Source organism: Eleutherodactylus coqui, chromosome 7 (assembly GCF_035609145.1).
Source record: "Eleutherodactylus coqui strain aEleCoq1 chromosome 7, aEleCoq1.hap1, whole genome shotgun sequence".
NCBI classification, from domain to species: Eukaryota; Metazoa; Chordata; class Amphibia; order Anura; family Eleutherodactylidae; genus Eleutherodactylus; species Eleutherodactylus coqui.
In genome coordinates, this window is record NC_089843.1 from 94138030 (window position 1) to 94154967 (window position 16938).

The 16938-nt window shown below is 44.9% G+C and overlaps 1 protein-coding gene across 2 annotated transcripts in view; it reads left to right on the top strand.

The window, feature by feature from the left end:
* Nucleotides 1–16938, top strand: part of VPS37A (VPS37A subunit of ESCRT-I) — a 39894-nt gene that overhangs the window by 10654 nt on the left and 12302 nt on the right. For both annotated transcript variants that reach the window (XM_066573384.1, XM_066573383.1), the window contains exons 2-6: nucleotides 6894–6968; nucleotides 8145–8259; nucleotides 8796–8896; nucleotides 11483–11672; nucleotides 13081–13151. In XM_066573384.1, coding sequence (XP_066429481.1) covers nucleotides 6894–6968; nucleotides 8145–8259; nucleotides 8796–8896; nucleotides 11483–11672; nucleotides 13081–13151 — 552 coding nt within the window. The remainder of the gene's footprint in view (nucleotides 1–6893; nucleotides 6969–8144; nucleotides 8260–8795; nucleotides 8897–11482; nucleotides 11673–13080; nucleotides 13152–16938) is intronic.

Below are 16938 nucleotides of genomic sequence, written 5' to 3' on the forward strand. Positions count from 1 at the left end.
AGTTTGGATTTTAAACCACAAAGTCCCTTTCGTAGTAAAACCTACATGAGGTGCAGCTACTAAGCAGTGCCGGCCCGTAATCCATGATCCTCGGCCCATACTTACCACAATCTCTGCTCCAACGCCCTCCTTAATCACATTCCTCATTTACATAGATAGTCTTGGTTTTTTTCACGGATGTCTAGTTTGTACTTTTCTCTTGCCTTATGTCATATATATATATATACACACACAGAGTGGAAATTGGAATAATTTTAGTTTAACCTGATTTTAGGACGTGAACACGTCTTCATCTTCCTTCCCTATACGATGTAGTATATGACAAGTATGTATCTGGACCTGCAGGTAGTAGACAGTCCAGTATATACAGGGTATAGTAGATGATGTAGCATGTGCAGCGAGAGCTCTAGCAACACCCTTCATGTGACTCATTAATCATAAGATCAGCCTGGGCACGGCCACACTTATCACTTTCCTGGAAGTACAGAACAGGCTGACGGCTCAGCTTTCTGTAGCTCCTCTGTAAACAGTCCTGCGCAGCAGCTTGTTTATCCCACATCCACAATAGGAAGAGAATAGTTACTCTGCCGCTGAATTTGAGAAAACAAATGTAGGTAGAAGATGTGAAGCTTGTGGCCCAGAGCGCAGATGAAGCGGGTTCCTTCACACGTCAGTGAGGGTCAGGGCTCAGACGTGTCACCCGTCAAGGGGAACTTAGAACTTAAATCCTATCACTGTAGCATATTCAGTTTTACGGTAAAGGCCCATTTACACGCAGATATTATTGTTCAAAATCCGTTCAAACCACCACAAATGAGTGATTATTGTTGCGTGTAAACGTTACCATCGTACACTTTTTAAAGTAGAACTTAAAATCTATTGTTCAGCTGCGGAAAGATAAAGTATCTCTCAACAGACCGCATACTGTGTTCTCAGTGGTAGTCAGGAGATTACATTGCGTTCTGCCGGAAGCCTCGACGAGAACAATGCAGCTGTGTGCAGAGCCCAGTCCACATTCTGGGATCTGCAAACAACTCACAGAGGTCCTGTTACATGCAAATAAAAATGATAATAGACACTAATGTCAATTTACACTTTAACACTTTGTGCAAAATGCTCACTAAAACTTTCAATCTTTTAATTATTCGAAAGATTATCTTTGCGTGTAAATGGGCCTTAACCCCTTGGTGATGGCCCTATAGTGTTTTTTTACAGATGAAACCTGGCGGCAACAGCTGCGATGAGCCACGCTGTCAATTCTGACAGTGGCATTTAAATCCCCCAAATGATGTTCAGGGGTCCCATATGGCCCCCCACGATGAGATTGCAGGGAGCTGTGTGGGTGTTATGGCAGCCGGGCCTTCTAAACGGCCCCAGGGCTGCCGTTCCCACAAGGCAAGCCATTCCCGTGAGGTGGCATGATAGCCTGCCTGTCAGATCACAGTATGATGTAATGCTATGGCATTACATCATACTGCAGGAGCGATCAAAACATCGCAAATTGTAGTTCCCTAGGGGGACAAAAAAAAATCAATAACGTTTTACTAATTGAAAAAAAAAGTAATAGTTTAAATCACCCCCCTTTTTGCTGTATTTATAATGAAAGATTCTAAATTTTAAAACAAAAATGCATATGTGGTATCACCGCATCCATAAAAGTCCGATCCATCAAAATAATGCATTATTTACCCCACATAGTGAACATCGTTGGAAGAAGAAAAAAAAAACACCAGAAATGTACTTTTTTGGTCAGCCTGTCTCCAAGAAAAAAATGCATCAGCGCAAATTACAGGACGTCCCTCAAAAAATGAGCCCTCGCACAGCTGTCAATGGAAAAATAGAAAGCTATTGTGCGCAGAAGATGGCGGCAGAAAATACTTTTTAAAAATTAAACGTCTTTTGAAGAAAAAAAAACGCAAGTAGTACAGCAAAAAAAAAAAAAAAACTACCGTATTTTTCACTTTATAAGACGCACTTTTTCCTCCTCCAAAGCCGGGGGGGAGTTGCTGCGTCTTATAAAGCGAATGTGCCAAAAATTTGTTCCAATCGCCATTTTTATCGCGATCGCGAATTTAATGCGTGAACGCTATTTAGTTTGCGCGATTGTGCGTTAAACTCGCAATCACACGAACAAATGTGCGATCAGTCAGCAGATTTCTCTCCTCCCCACTGCCGCCCACACATACCTCTGATTGGTGGTGAGCGCCGGCGGGCACTACTGCTGCTTCCCCCCCCCCCCCCTCCACCAAACGGCTTCCTTCCTCCTGCTGCACACAAGCTCCGCTGTGATATGGAGTGATGGTTTTTCAGACCTCTGCTGCTCCCTCTGCTCCATCACCCGGCACTAACCCTGCGCTGTCCCTGGGTGAGTTCAAATCTTTTCCCCTATTTCCCCGCTCTAAAACGGGGGTGCGTCCTATAGACCGGTGCGTCTAATGGAGCGAAAAATACGGTATCTAAGTTTGGTAGTAATCGTTCTAACCCATAGAACAAAGTCGTCATTTTTGTTGCAGTTTGTGCGCCGTAGAAACAAGACGCACTGAAAAATGGTGGAATGTCATTTTATTTTCCATTTCTCTCTACTTAGAATTTTTTTAGTTTTTTTTCAGTACATTATATGGTACATTAAGTAGCACCATTGAAAAACACAACTCGTCCTGCATAAAACAACCCTCAGATAGCGACTCTAGTATCCTGCTGTACCACCTCTAGCTTTGATTTAAGATGTGACAGAGCTCATTTAGTAACACATCCTGGTATCACACTCAGGCAGGAGCGGATAGATTAGGAAGATTAAAAATAACATAAAGCAATATCTATATATATATAAAGACGAAAGCCCCGACCGACCGACCGACCTGCCAAAAGTTCTCCAACTTCCCAATGTCGTAGAAACATGAAATTTTCCACACGCATAGATTATCTCCAAAATAGGAAAAGTAATTGGGTCCCAACTCGATTATTCAATTCTAGCGCAAAAGAATTGGCGTCGAAATTTTACGTACGTAATCTAAATCTGTCACTTTCCAATGTCATAGAAACTTAAAATTTGGCACGAGCATTGATTATGTCATAAATGGGAAAAGTTAATGGGTCCCAACTTGATTATTCAATTCTATGCGCAAAAAAATTAGCATCCAAATTTTACGTACGGAATCTAATTCTCTCACTTCCCGGTGTTATAGAAACTCGAAATTTGGCACGAGCATTGATTATGTCATAAGTAGAAAAAGTTCATAGGTCCCAACTCGATTATTCAATTCTAGCACAAAAGAATTGGCGTCAAAATTTTACGTGCGGAATGTAATTTTTTCACTTTCCGTTGTCATAGAAACAGGAAATTTGGCACGAGCATTGATTGTCATAAATAGGAAAAGCTAATGGGTCCCAACTCCATTATTCAATTCTATGCGCAAAAGAATTAGCGTCCAAATTTTACGTACGGAATCTAATTATCTCACTTTCCGGTGTCATAGAAACGTGAAATTTGGCACGAGCATTGATTATGTCATAAATAGGAAAAGTTAATAGGTCCCAACTCGATTATTCAATTCTAGCGCAAAAGAATTGGCGTCAAAATTTTACGTGCGGAATGTAATTTCTTCACTTTCCAGTTTCATAGAAACGGGAAATTTGGCACGAGCATTGATTATGTCATAAATATTAAAAGCTAATGGGTCCCAACTTGATTATTCAATTCTATGCGCAAAAGAATTAGCGTCCAAATTTTACGTACAGAATGTAATTTTTTCACTTTCCGGTGTCATAGAAACGGGAAATTTTGCAGGAGCATTGATTATGTCATACATAGGAAAAGCTAATGGGTCCCAACTCGATTATTCAATTCTAAGCGCAAAAGAAGTAGCGTCCAAATTTTATGTACGTAATCTAATTCTCTCACTTCCTGATGTCATTTTATATAAAAGAAACGTCACATGGTTACCTCTCCGTGGTGTTTCCTGGGTAACGCAGAGAACTATGCAAAATGGTGAACGTGTTTTTCCTCGGTATCTCTAAAGTAACCACGACTTCATGTGAACACCACATAAACACCAGTACCAAATTAACTCGGGCGAAGCCGGGTATATCAGCTAGTTAAATCATATAGGAGAGGAGAAGATGATATTTTCAGGCAATAAACAGAAATCTTTATATATTGATACGCCATAGCATATAGTAAATTAATAAAAAGGAAAAACAAAGAGCCACAAAGCTGTACTCTTAAAGTCCACTGTTAAATGTTTGTTGATTGATTTTATTTTGTTCTATGTAGACAATTAAAGCTAATGTGCTATATATATAATTATTAACCGTTGCGCTGCAATTACTCAACATGTACATGTGTCAAAGATGTTAATGTGATTTAACTATGCAATTTTTTTTTCTCTTGTATCATAATGTGAGTTGCTATGTTTTGTTTTTGATTATGAAAAAATTGTAATAAAGAGTTTTGAAAAAAAAAAAATGTGACAGAGGCGGGCATGGAGGCTCTAGTACCCTGTTGTACCGCCTCTAGCTTATATACAAGATATGATATGGGTGGGCATGGAGGCTCTAGTAACCTGCTGTACCGCCTCTAGCTTGGATACAAGATGTTATATGGGGGGGGCATGGAGGCTCTAGTACCCTGTTGTACCGCCTTTAGCTTGGATACAAGATGTGATACGGACAGGCATACAGGCTCTAGTACCTTGTTATACTGCCTCTAGCTTGGATACAAGATGTGATATGGGCAGGCATGGAGGCTCTAGTAGCCTGGTGTACCGCCTCTAGCTTGGATACAAGATGTGATAAGGGCAGGCATGGAGGCTCTAGTAGCCTGGTGTACCGCCTCTAGCTTGGATACAAGATGTGATATGGGCAGGCATGGAGGCTCTAGTAGCCTGGTGTACCGCCTCTAGCTTGGATACAAGATGTGATAAGGGCTGGCTTGGAGGCTCTAGTACCCTGTCGTACCGCCTGGAGGCATACAAGTTCAGAATGGTATCCTACAATATATTGGACCACATTTGCTGTAATGAGTGTCTAGATTGTGCATCTTGACATTCCAGATGGTCCCATACATGTTCTGCTGGTGATTAATCTGGCAACCAGGCAGCTACAGAAGTGTGACAATGTCATGAAAATAAGGGAGATGGAGTAATACCTCCACAGTGCCACCTGTTGGAAGGCAGCATGCCTTCTAGCCAAAGCCAGACTTTTTATACAAGCCTTGTAACAATGACCTGAGAATTAAAAGCAAAACCAGACTGTCATGAAGACATTTCTGTGACCCCCCCCCCCACCACCACCTTTTGTTTGGCCGAGCATTATTCTACTAGAGACTTCCCCTTGGAAGCCGCCATGAGAGGAACACATGTGGCTGCAGGATGAGATGAACATATCGCTGAGCTGCCATTGTCCCTCGTACCACTACTAGGGGGGACCGACTGTCCAACCCGGTTCCACTGTTTAGTGTCGAGTTTCATCACTCACAACACCACAGCAAACAGAGGTGAACGTGTGTGTGTTTGGGGGGGGGGGGGGAGGCAGTACATTTAATTGGGTGCTGTGAGCTCAAATGGTCTTCAGCAAAGCTCCTGGAAATGGTTCCGACAGACAACAGGGCCCTGTAAAGATGTCGCCTGCCCCTGGAGTGAGACAGTTTGAGAAGCTTGTACTTGTCAGACTATTCTCTCTACTGGTGGTCTGTGGAGGGCATCCTGCGCCCAGTCGCCTTGTGTGCCCTCACACATCCACTGGTCCCAACACCTCCTAACAGTCTGGTCAGAACGGCCCAGGTGGCAGGCAATTTATCGATACGTCGATCCAGCTTCTCGCATCCCAATAATGCGCCCCTCTCAGACTGTGGTAACGGGTAGACATCTCTCCTCAGTGTCGTAGAGGCGTCTAGTGGTCAAGAAGCTCTATACAAGCGGAAGAAGAGGTCACTACACACAAGGAGCCTCCGAGAGCTGCCTTATAGGCCAAGGGTGGAGCCATTTTTAGGGCCTCAGGTGACAAGACCGTTCATCTAATCACATCACAACTCTAATCATCTGTATATGTGCCTGAGATGGAACTGCATGCCGAGTTCTGCAGAAAGATGACAACTTCTTCTAGGGGCGCGATTGTTTTTGACGCAGACTGTATTTGTAACTCGCATCTAAATTTTTCTGACCTGCGTGAACCTTTTATTTTTGCAGGCTATTAAAAAAGGGCCATTTGGCTTGTGTCGTGGGTTAGCTTGCCAGTCAAAAAAAAGGGTTTATACCGTTCAGCGAAGAAGCTTTGATTGTATTTAGAATTTTTCTGTCAAAAATGGTGAATGCATGAAATATTTCATACTGCTTATCGTAAGTCATTGGTCTGACCCCTGAGCACACTGGGTAGTTCTAGAAGCGCTATGACCCAGTCGCTACGGCTCTCCTCGTATCAGACTTCTCAGTTAGTCAAGCTTCATTATTACGCCGTTTTCAGACCGCTGTAATTCGTGGGGTACTTTTAACCATCCATATCTTGGCGTGTTGTCCAGGCCTCTCGTGGTTCTTGAACCCGATGGGTCACCGTGGCATCTACATCCAAGTTAGTAGAACCCAACCCTGAAATGCCCCGTATTGTAGCCATCAAAAAGTGGCCTTATACTGAAGAAAATCTGATACTTTCTGAATTGCAGTGTGCGGAGGCAAATTAATGTACAGAAACTGTTTATTGTAAGCCGTTACTCACATTTCCACTTTCATGGTACGGGCCTATTTCTGGGTATTCTATAGGAACAGTCTATGTATTGCGGTATCTAATGACATAAACCTGTGTCGTGTTTTTTTTTTTTGGGGGGGGGGGGGGGTTGGACGTATAAGTTTACATTATTATCATCATTAATTACATTGTTTTTCACTTTCAATTTTTAACAGTATTTCTGAAATTCAGAAAGATGTGGAATATAGACTACCGATCACCATCAAAAACTTGACCATCAATATAAATATGTAAGTAGCTCTGTGGGTGTTTCCATGTTTCTGGGTGGTTACATCACACTGGCAGAGGTAGAAGGGTTGTCTGCGGGTTGTAAAAGACTGCCAGTATAGCTGTTTCTACAAGTATACCTTAGTTCCATGCCAACGATGTGTAAATGGTACTCTCCAATGATAGTGTTTCCTCGAAAATAGGTCCTACCCTGATAGTAAGACCTATCGGGTTTTTGGGTAAGGCCTGAAATATAAGGCCACACCCGAAAATAGGACCTAGCTAAACTGCCCACCAAAAAAATTAATACTTACCTGATCCTCGGCGTCCCGATGGTCTCCGGCGGCCCTGCGGTAAACTTCGTCCTCCTCGTCTCACATCTGAGCTTCTGTTGGTGACGGGGCTTTGAATACCCTGCCTCCAGCAAAATGAGCACTCTAATTGGCTAATCGAGCACCAGCAGCCAATCGCAACCAGTGCTCGATGAGCCAATCACAGCCATTCAGTGAATGACATCACTGGCTGTGATTGGCTCATCGAGCGCCAGCTGTGATTGGCTGCTGGTGCTCGATTAGCAGAAGCTTAGCTGTGAGACGCGGAGGACGAAGTTTACCGCAGTGACGCCGCCGCAGACTACCGGGAGGGATTGGGATGCCGCGGAAGTATAACTCCCCCACGGAAATAAGACACTGTGCCCTTTTTGGGGAAAAAAATAATATAAGACAGTGTCTTATTTTCAGGGAAAACACCGTGCATCATTTATGATGGCACCACATCTTGTGCCACAGCACTGGCGTTGTGAAATGATATTTTCACATGGTACATAAAGTAATTTAGTGGGAACTAGATCTGTAATGCCAAACCTGGCCACTGCAATGGGAACAGAGCTGTCTGCTTCCTGTAGAAAACAGCTTAGTGCAAAAGCACACTAGCACAGAGAAAAGCTGATTGGCAGGAGTCCCGAGAGACAGACCCCCGGCTATCTACTATTGATGACCCATCCTAAGAATAGGCCATCGACAGTTTACAACTGGACAACACTTCTAACATTGTATTCTGACATTCACCATCTGCTGAGCTTTATTAGTATTTTTTTGAATTGTCTAAATACATTTGTGAAGTCCCCAATCTGTCCCACTTGTGTGCACTGCGGTCATCTATCACATGCTGGGCTGTAATACTTTCTGTTTTTGTTGCAGTTTGCTTCCTCAGCAATTTCCTCAAGACAAACCTATCATCACTGTCTTTCCACCAATAAGGCATCACCTAGTGGACAAGCAAGGCACTAACGTGATATCTCCTTTAGTATATAATGTAAGAAGTTTGATATACTTTGTCTTCTGACACCGGGGTATTGGATTTACCCCCTTATTGTCCAGGCTGCTTTTTGTATTAAACACAGAACGTCATGAAAGAGAACTTAGAGGACCGATCCTGTATAAAATCAGCGAGGCTGGCTGCGTGGCTCTGCGGCTGGGACCCCTCTGACTCTATCCCCTTCTTTTTTTCCCATAGGCCCTAGGCCTCCCTCTCCCTTCACTAGGACAGGCTCTTCGTGGATATAATTCCCGGCACACTCAAGTAGGCAGTCCCCACTGCTCACTGTCCGTGGATGATTGACAATCCGATGTGGTCCATTGAAAGTGATCAGTGGGAATCCCCATGGAAGCTCATACGGTAGTTGGTTCAGGGGATCACCATTCATATGATGGGTGGTGGAGTCTCACTTTTGGGACCCCACCCATCACACATTTCTGTTAGTTTGCTCAGGTGTCATAGTATTATAAGCCATGTGAATCGGTATCGGATGACCATTGAAAGCTTGTTAACAAGTGTCTCTCTTCCTATAGTTTACTATGCACTCAGATCTTGGGAAAATAGTCCAGAATCTGCTAGAAGAATTTTGGAAAAATCCTCCGACGCTGGCTCCAACCTCTGGTTCATTCCCTTTGTAAGTAACTATGTTGCAGTTCTGTGGAGGGTCTACATGGGTTTTATATCTTCACATCTCTGGTCCTTCCGGTTTTATATCAAGAAAGGGACGGATCAGTTCATTGGAAGGAAATTTTCCAAAACGATGGAACATGAGTCGATCCGATTTTGCGCACTTCTGATCTTGTCCTGTATTGTATTCTTCATGATTGCCATATCAGGCTGTTAAAATTGGGGTTCCATGTGTCCCTATTGGAGTCAGCCATGCAAGTGTCCTTGCCAGTGATTGTTGGCATTTCTTTACCAGCCCTTAACAAAAATAACATATTGAGCTCAATGGAGAAGTTTATGAGGGAACTCTGGAAAGGTGGTTGTGCACCCAACAACCACCTTAAGTCTACAGGTAGCTGTATCGAGCTATTATACCCAAGTCTACAGGTAGCTGTATCGAGCCATTCTACACAAGTCTACAGGTAGCTGTATCGAGCCATTATACCCAAGTCTACAGGTAGCTGTATCGAGCCATTCTACACAAGTCTACAGGTAGCTGTATCGAGCCGTTATACCCAAGTCTACAGGTAGCTGTATCGAGCCGTTATACCCAAGTCTACAGGTAGCTGTATCGAGCCGTTATACCCAAGTCTACAGGTAGCTGTATCGAGCCGTTATACCCAAGTCTACAGGTAGCTGTATCGAGCCGTTATACCCAAGTCTACAGGTAGCTGTATCGAGCCGTTATACCCAAGTCTACAGGTAGCTGTATCGAGCCGTTATACCCAAGTCTACAGGTAGCTGTATCGAGCCGTTATACCCAAGTCTACAGGTAGCTGTATCGAGCCGTTATACCCAAGTCTACAGGTAGCTGTATCGAGCCGTTATACCCAAGTCTACAGGTAGCTGTATCGAGCCGTTATACCCAAGTCTACAGGTAGCTGTATCGAGCCGTTATACACAGGTCTACAGGTAGCTGTAGCGAGCCGTTATACACAGGTCTACAGGTAGCTGTAGCGAGCCGTTATACACAAGTCTACAGGTAGCTGTAGCGAGCTATTATACCCAAGTCTACAGGTAGCTGTAGCAAGCCATTATACCCAAGTCTACAGGTAGCTGTAGCGAGCTATTATACCCAAGTCTACAGGTAGCTGTAGCGAGCCATTATACACAGGTCTACAGGTAGCTGTATCGAGCCATTATACACAGGTCTACAGGTAGCTGTATCGAGCCATTATTCACAAGTCTACAGGTAGCTGTATCGAGCCATTATACCCAAGTCTACAGGTAGCTGTATCGAGCCATTATACCCAAGTCTACAGGTAGCTGTATCGAGCCGTTATACCCAAGTCTACAGGTAGCTGTATCGAGCCGTTATACCCAAGTCTACAGGTAGCTGTATCGAGCCGTTATACCCAAGTCTACAGGTAGCTGTATCGAGCCATTATACCCAAGTCTACAGGTAGCTGTATCGAGCCGTTATACCCAGGTCTACAGGTAGCTGTATCGAGCCGTTATACCCAGGTCTGCAGGTAGCTGTATCGAGCCATTATACCCAAGTCTACAGGTAGCTGTATCGAGCCATTATACCCAAGTCTACAGGTAGCTGTATCGAGCCATTATACCCAAGTCTACAGGTAGCTGTATCGAGCCATTATACCCAAGTCTACAGGTAGCTGTATCGAGCCATTATACCCAAGTCTACAGGTAGCTGTATCGAGCCATTATACCCAAGTCTACAGGTAGCTGTATCGAGCCATTATACCCAAGTCTACAGGTAGCTGTATCGAGCCATTATACCTAAGTCTACAGGTAGCTGTATCGAGCCATTATACCCAAGTCTACAGGTAGCTGTATCGAGCCATTATACCCAAGTCTACAGGTAGCTGTATCGAGCCATTATACCCAAGTCTACAGGTAGCTGTATCGAGCCATTATACCCAAGTCTACAGGTAGCTGTATCGAGCCATTATACCCAAGTCTACAGGTAGCTGTATCGAGCCATTATACACTTTATTACATTATATTGATATCCGCATGAAGCAAGTAACCCCAGTATTGCAGTGTATATGGTCCAGACACAGATAAAACATCTCGTGGAGTTTTAAATCTCTGTTGCTCTATTTAATCCCCATCACTTTAATGCCTATTACTGATGCAATTCATCTGTCAGGTGAGCAAGTCCAGACCATTCATATCCTAATGTATTTATGGTGACTGCACTAGGAATGGAAGATTGCTGATAATCTCATGGGCCCCTGTGGATAGAAAGCTGAATTTCATCCTCACTTAGCCTGTCAATAACCTTATCTGCAGATTAACATCTTTGGTATCCTAATAGGATTGCAGGGTTACTGTGTGTTAAACCGCATGCATCTTTCCGTGCGCCGCTGCACGCCCATGTATCCATTACTCTGTGCATTCGTGTGCAGGCAACCCGTCTTTACACAGTTGTTGCAGGGGGGCCCAGTTCTCCGGTGGTGGTGGTCTGGGCTGATATTCCTGGTATCGGGTTGGTGAAGGCTCACAGGTTACTGACTACTATTGTGGGTCTTGTTTAGTTCTAGGAGTGCCATAATATTCGGGAACACTTCATTGTCTTTTTGTTTTGCAGCAATCCCGCAGGGAGGCCTCCTTACCCTCATATAGGCTTTCCATTTCACCTTCCACCTTTTTCTACACAAGAAACCAATAGATCAGTGCCAGTGTCTGATCCTCTTCCTTCAGCCTACAACACTGCCAAAGCTGCTGCTCCCTCCTATGGGCTGATAACGGATTTGCCTGTACCTGTCCCCATTTCTGAAGTAAGTGCATAATGGTGTGCAGGAAAGTCAATATCACAGTTTATTACTGGGCAAATGAGATATTTTAAGGGGATGTATTGGAAAACGACCTATTATATTAATCAAAGGTTTATATTAAACAGATTTTACAAAAATAAATAAATTATAGATCTAGAGATAGATAAATAGATAAGTTTTTTTTATAACTATTTTTCACATCACTATGAATATTAAACCCATTAAGGACTACCGCATTTTTCACTCTATAAGGCTGCCTGCAGACGGGCGGGTCAGATCCAGCGGCAAGAATTTTTGCCGCGGGACCCGACCCGAGCGCCCGCAGAGACCAGCGCGTACTCACCCGCGCCCGCCGGCTCCGGCTGTTGATGTGCCGGCTTGCCGGGCACCCGGCGCATGCGCAGACCGGAGCCGGCGGCGGGTGAGTGACATTTCTGTGCGGGGCTCTGCGATCCCCGCACAGAAATAGAGCATGCCGCGATTTGTTTGCCACGTGAGATTTCGTTAGTTGTCAGCCAACTTTCCAGGAACCCTGCATGGCATGTCTCATTATAGTGATGTATGGTGTATACATCTGTGCATAACTAGGCACAAATATATACAGGCAGATCTTTCTCCCCTCCCTTCTCTCTCTGCCCCTCCCCTCTCCCATGTAGGCAGCAGATGTGAGAGTGTCTGTACCTGCAGCTGATTGACGAGGCAGGGGGGAAGCCGTTCTCTCTCACTAATCAGCTGTTGTACTGGCGCTGCTGTGGCGCGGACCTGCTATCTTTATCACACAGTCAGCAGGCTATTTTTATTGGATAGGGACCCTGGCCAATCAGCTCCTCAGGTACCTGCTGCCACCGGCAAAACACAGGGTACGGGGCAGAAGCAGATCATTTTGACCTCTGTGCAATGGGCTGTGTTGGTAAGTGCAGGTGCAGACCCTATTAAAATCAGTGAAAGCTGTGCCTATAATTACCAGCGCTGGCTACTACATGAGGTCGGAGTGATCTGCTTCCTCTCCACACCCTCTAGTCTTCTGCTGATAGCGGGCGCTAGAACAGCTGATTGGCCAAAGTCCCAAGCATCGGATCGCAGCTGATCAACTATTGATGACCTATTCTAAGGTTAGGTCATCAATAAAAATAGCCCCCAAAAAACCCTTTAATGAATCCTCTTTAGAGTACACTTTCCTTGGTCCGCTTAGTTGCTGTAAAGCATATCTTTGAATACTGTTAACAGCAAATAAGGGAAGATGGCCGTCTACGCAATTGTGTAAAAAGAACTAAAAAAAAAAATCAAAAAATGTGTTTTGGTATATGTGTTAATGATTTTACGGCACAGGTGATACCAAAATAACAAACTTAAAGGGAATGTATGTTCGTCTTGCTGTAGTAAGCCATCAATAACTGTATACGTTTCTTAGGTGGGTACGAATGGCTTCACATACAAGATGCCTGATCTCCCAGAAACCTTTCCTGAGCTGACAGATTTGAGGTATCTATGATTATATAGTAAATAGATAAATACATACCTGCTTACTTTACCCATTTTCTCATATAATTCTGTCATATATATGGCAAAAGCCACACTGAATGACTTACTCGCCACTAATTCTCTAACTTCCCGGTGTCGTACAAACTTAAAATTTGGCACAACCATTCTTTTTTTTTTTTTTAAAGGAACGTTTATTTAGCCAAAAGACAAATATACAGTAACAGCAGACATCATAAAGAATGCACACCTTGCTGATACATTACAGTACATGAGAACTGAAAAAAAAAAAAAGACAAAAGTGAAAACACTGAGTGTCTCGCATATTCGTGTGCATTTCTCGTAAAACATAATACTTGGCTGTTCATTTTCACATTTATCAACTACTCATAATGGAACAAACCCAACCAGGGAGGGCTCCTAGTCTGGAGCCCCAAGACACCCGGAGAAAAAAGAAGGAAAAAACAAGACAAAACAACCAAAAAAGGGACAAACAAATAGATAGAACAACCCCCCCCCCCTCCCCTCCCACCTTAAACAACAACCCTGCGCGACTCTTAAAGAAAAAAAAAAAAGAATTAGCCTAAACAGTAGATTGGTTCAAGCGAGTATCCCTCACCATATCCATTCCCAGCATCTAGACAGGCATCTCTGCTGCTGTTGCCGGACAGTTCATCCAGTGCCCCCAAACCTTGTCAAACTTCTCAGGACATCCCCTCGCCATATAAGTCAGTTTATACATTGGAAGCACAGAGTTCACCACCTGGATCCATGCGTTTCTGGTCGGCCTACCAGGGTGCTTCCAATTTAACAAAATCACCTTCTTAGCATAGAAAAACAGTAGCTTATATAAGGTGCGGGTTGCGGCTGCCACTGGTAGGTCTCCAACAAGCCCAAAGAGGCAAACCCCAGGGTGCATGATCCTCGTGGCCCCCAGGTGAGACTCCATAAATACAAGAATGTCCCTGCAGTAGTCTCGCATGACACCACAGTCCCAGAACATGTGCATGATGGTCCCATCAGCAATTAAGCATCGGGGACAGGTCGCTGAGGGGAGCAGACCCATTACATGTAGCCTGGATGGGGTGTAGTATATACGGTGTATGAACTTTACCTGGATAAGCCTGTCTCTAGCACTAATCAAAGGAGGACCAGAGCTCGCCAATATGTCTTCACTCTCCTCCGCTAACAGATCAGGAATGTCGATGATCCACTTCTGGGTCGCCCTCTCCCTCAACGGGGCAAGACACTGCATCAGGTGGGCATAGAAACTGGACAGTGGTCTTACTAGGTTGCACATGTGTGCCAAGCCTTCCAACCGAGTCAGGGACATCGGTATGGACAGGCCCTGAAACTGAGCCCTGATCACATGTCGTAGCTGGTAGTACCTGAAATAGGAGTGCTCAGGCAGGTTGTAGACTATCTGCAGCTGAAGAAAGGTGCAGAAGGCGCCCTCACTGACTATGTCCGATAGTACATTAATACCGTGAGCTCTCCAGAATGCAGACTCTGTAAAGCGCTGCAGGTGCGGCAAGTGTGGATTATCCCACAAAGGAGTATGTGGGGACCATGTGACTTCCACTACAGGGGTCAGCTGCAAGGCCTTGTGCCATATTTTAAGTGTTACCAGCATGGGGTCAGGTAAGGGGGCAATAGGAGAGGAGGGGCCACGCATCAGCAGACCCCTCAATCCTAGGGTGGAGCCCACCACCCTGCGCTCCAGTCCCACCGCCGGATTGTAATCCGATGAAGTCGGCCACCACCCAGCATACACCAGCTGGCTGGCCAGATAGTAGTAGTAGAAGTGGGGTAAGGCTAATCCTCCCCAGCTCACTGGGAGGCACAAGGTCTCCAATTTAATCCTGGGGGTGGAGCCTCTCCACAGGATACGCAGTACAATCCCACGAAGCGTGGCAAAGAATCTGGTTGGGACCAGGACAGGGGAATTATGCAGGACGTACAAAAATTTTGGTAGTAGCTTCATCTTTAACAAATTGACTCTGCCCACTAGAGTGAGCGGGAGAGAGGCCCAACGCGTCGCCATTCCCTCAGCCCATTTAAGAAGGGGAGCTAAATTAAGGTCAAAGAAGGTAGAAACCCCCACCGACACTCTTATACCCAAATAGTTTGTCTGAGCTGTCCAGCTTAGTGGAGCGGGCAAAGGGAGCTCAGCTGCCGCAGGGTCTATTGCAATTAAATGGGTTTTGTCCCAATTGACCCGAATACCAGAATGTAGGCCAAATGTGTCAAAAATGGCGAGTGCAGAATCAAGAGAGGACTCTGGATCCTGGAGGAAGAGGAGGGTGTCATCAGCATATAGTGCTATGCGCTCTTCATAATTGTGAAGCTTAAATCCCTTTATTACCGGCGAGGTCCGGACCCAAATTGCAAGGGGCTCCTTAGCAAGGGCAAACAGGGCAGGGGACAGGGGGCAACCCTGTCGTGTGCCTCTACCGAGGGGGAACTGGGCAGAAACATGGACATTGGTTTTGATACTGGCTACTGGGGAGTCATATAGGATCTTTACCCACCTAATAAATGCTGGCCCAAATCCAAACCGTTGCATCACTGCCCACAAGTACCTCCACTCTACTGAGTCGAAGGCCTTTGCCTGGTCTATAAATACCAGGGTGCGTTTCCCACAGTTAGAGTGTTCATATGTCAGATGGTCAAAAAGCCGCCTTAGATTCATGTCTGTACTTTTGCCAGGCATGAAGCCAGATTGGGCACAACCATTCTTTAGGTCCTAAATTGGAAAAGTAAAGGGTTGTTGCAACTTCATTATTGAATTCTAAGTGCAAAAGTAACTGACCCCCTATGTAATGTAACTAATCTAATTTTCTGGTGTCTTACAAATGTGAAATTTGGCACGACCATTCTTTAGGTTGTAAATAGGAAAAGTAAAGCAGGTCACAATATTAATATTCAATTCTAAGTGTGGAAATCCGCAATACATGAGAGTTCTTTACTCAAACCATAAAACCTAAATGATTTGTATACGGAGGAGATTCTACCTTACCTCTATGTGTATATACTTAGGAGAATCTACCTTACCTCCATGTGTATATACTGAGGAGAATCTACCTCGCCTCTATGTGTATATACTGAGGAGAATCTACCTCGCCTCTGTGTGTATGTACTGAGGAGAATCTACCTCGCCTCTGTGTGTATATACTGAGGAGAATCTACCTCGCCTCTGTGTGTATGTACTGAGGAGAACTACCTTGCCTCTGTGTGTATGTACTGAGGAGAATCTATCTCGCCTCTGTGTGTATGTACTGAGGAGAATCTACCTCGCCTCTGTGTGTATGTACTGAGGAGAATCTACCTCGCCTCTGGGCGTATGTACTGAGGAGAATCTACCTCGCCTCTGTGTGTATGTACTGAGGAGAATCTACCTCGCCTCTGTGCGTATGTACTGAGGAGAATCTACCTCGCCTCTGGGCGTATGTACTGAGGAGAATCTACCTCGCCTCTGGGCGTATGTACTGAGGAGAATCTACCTCGCCTCTGGGCGTATGTACTGAGGAGAATCTACCTCGCCTCTGGGCGTATGTACTGAGGAGAATCTACCTCGCCTCTGGGCGTATGTACTGAGGAGAATCTACCTCGCCTCTGGGCGTATGTACTGAGGAGAATCTACCTCGCCTCTGGGCGTATGTAGTGAGGAGAATCTACCTCGCCTCTGGGCGTATGTAGTGAGGAGAATCTACCTCGCCTCTGGGCGTATGTAGTGAGGAGAATCTACCTCGCCTCTGGGCGTATGTACTGAGGAGAATCTACCTCGCCT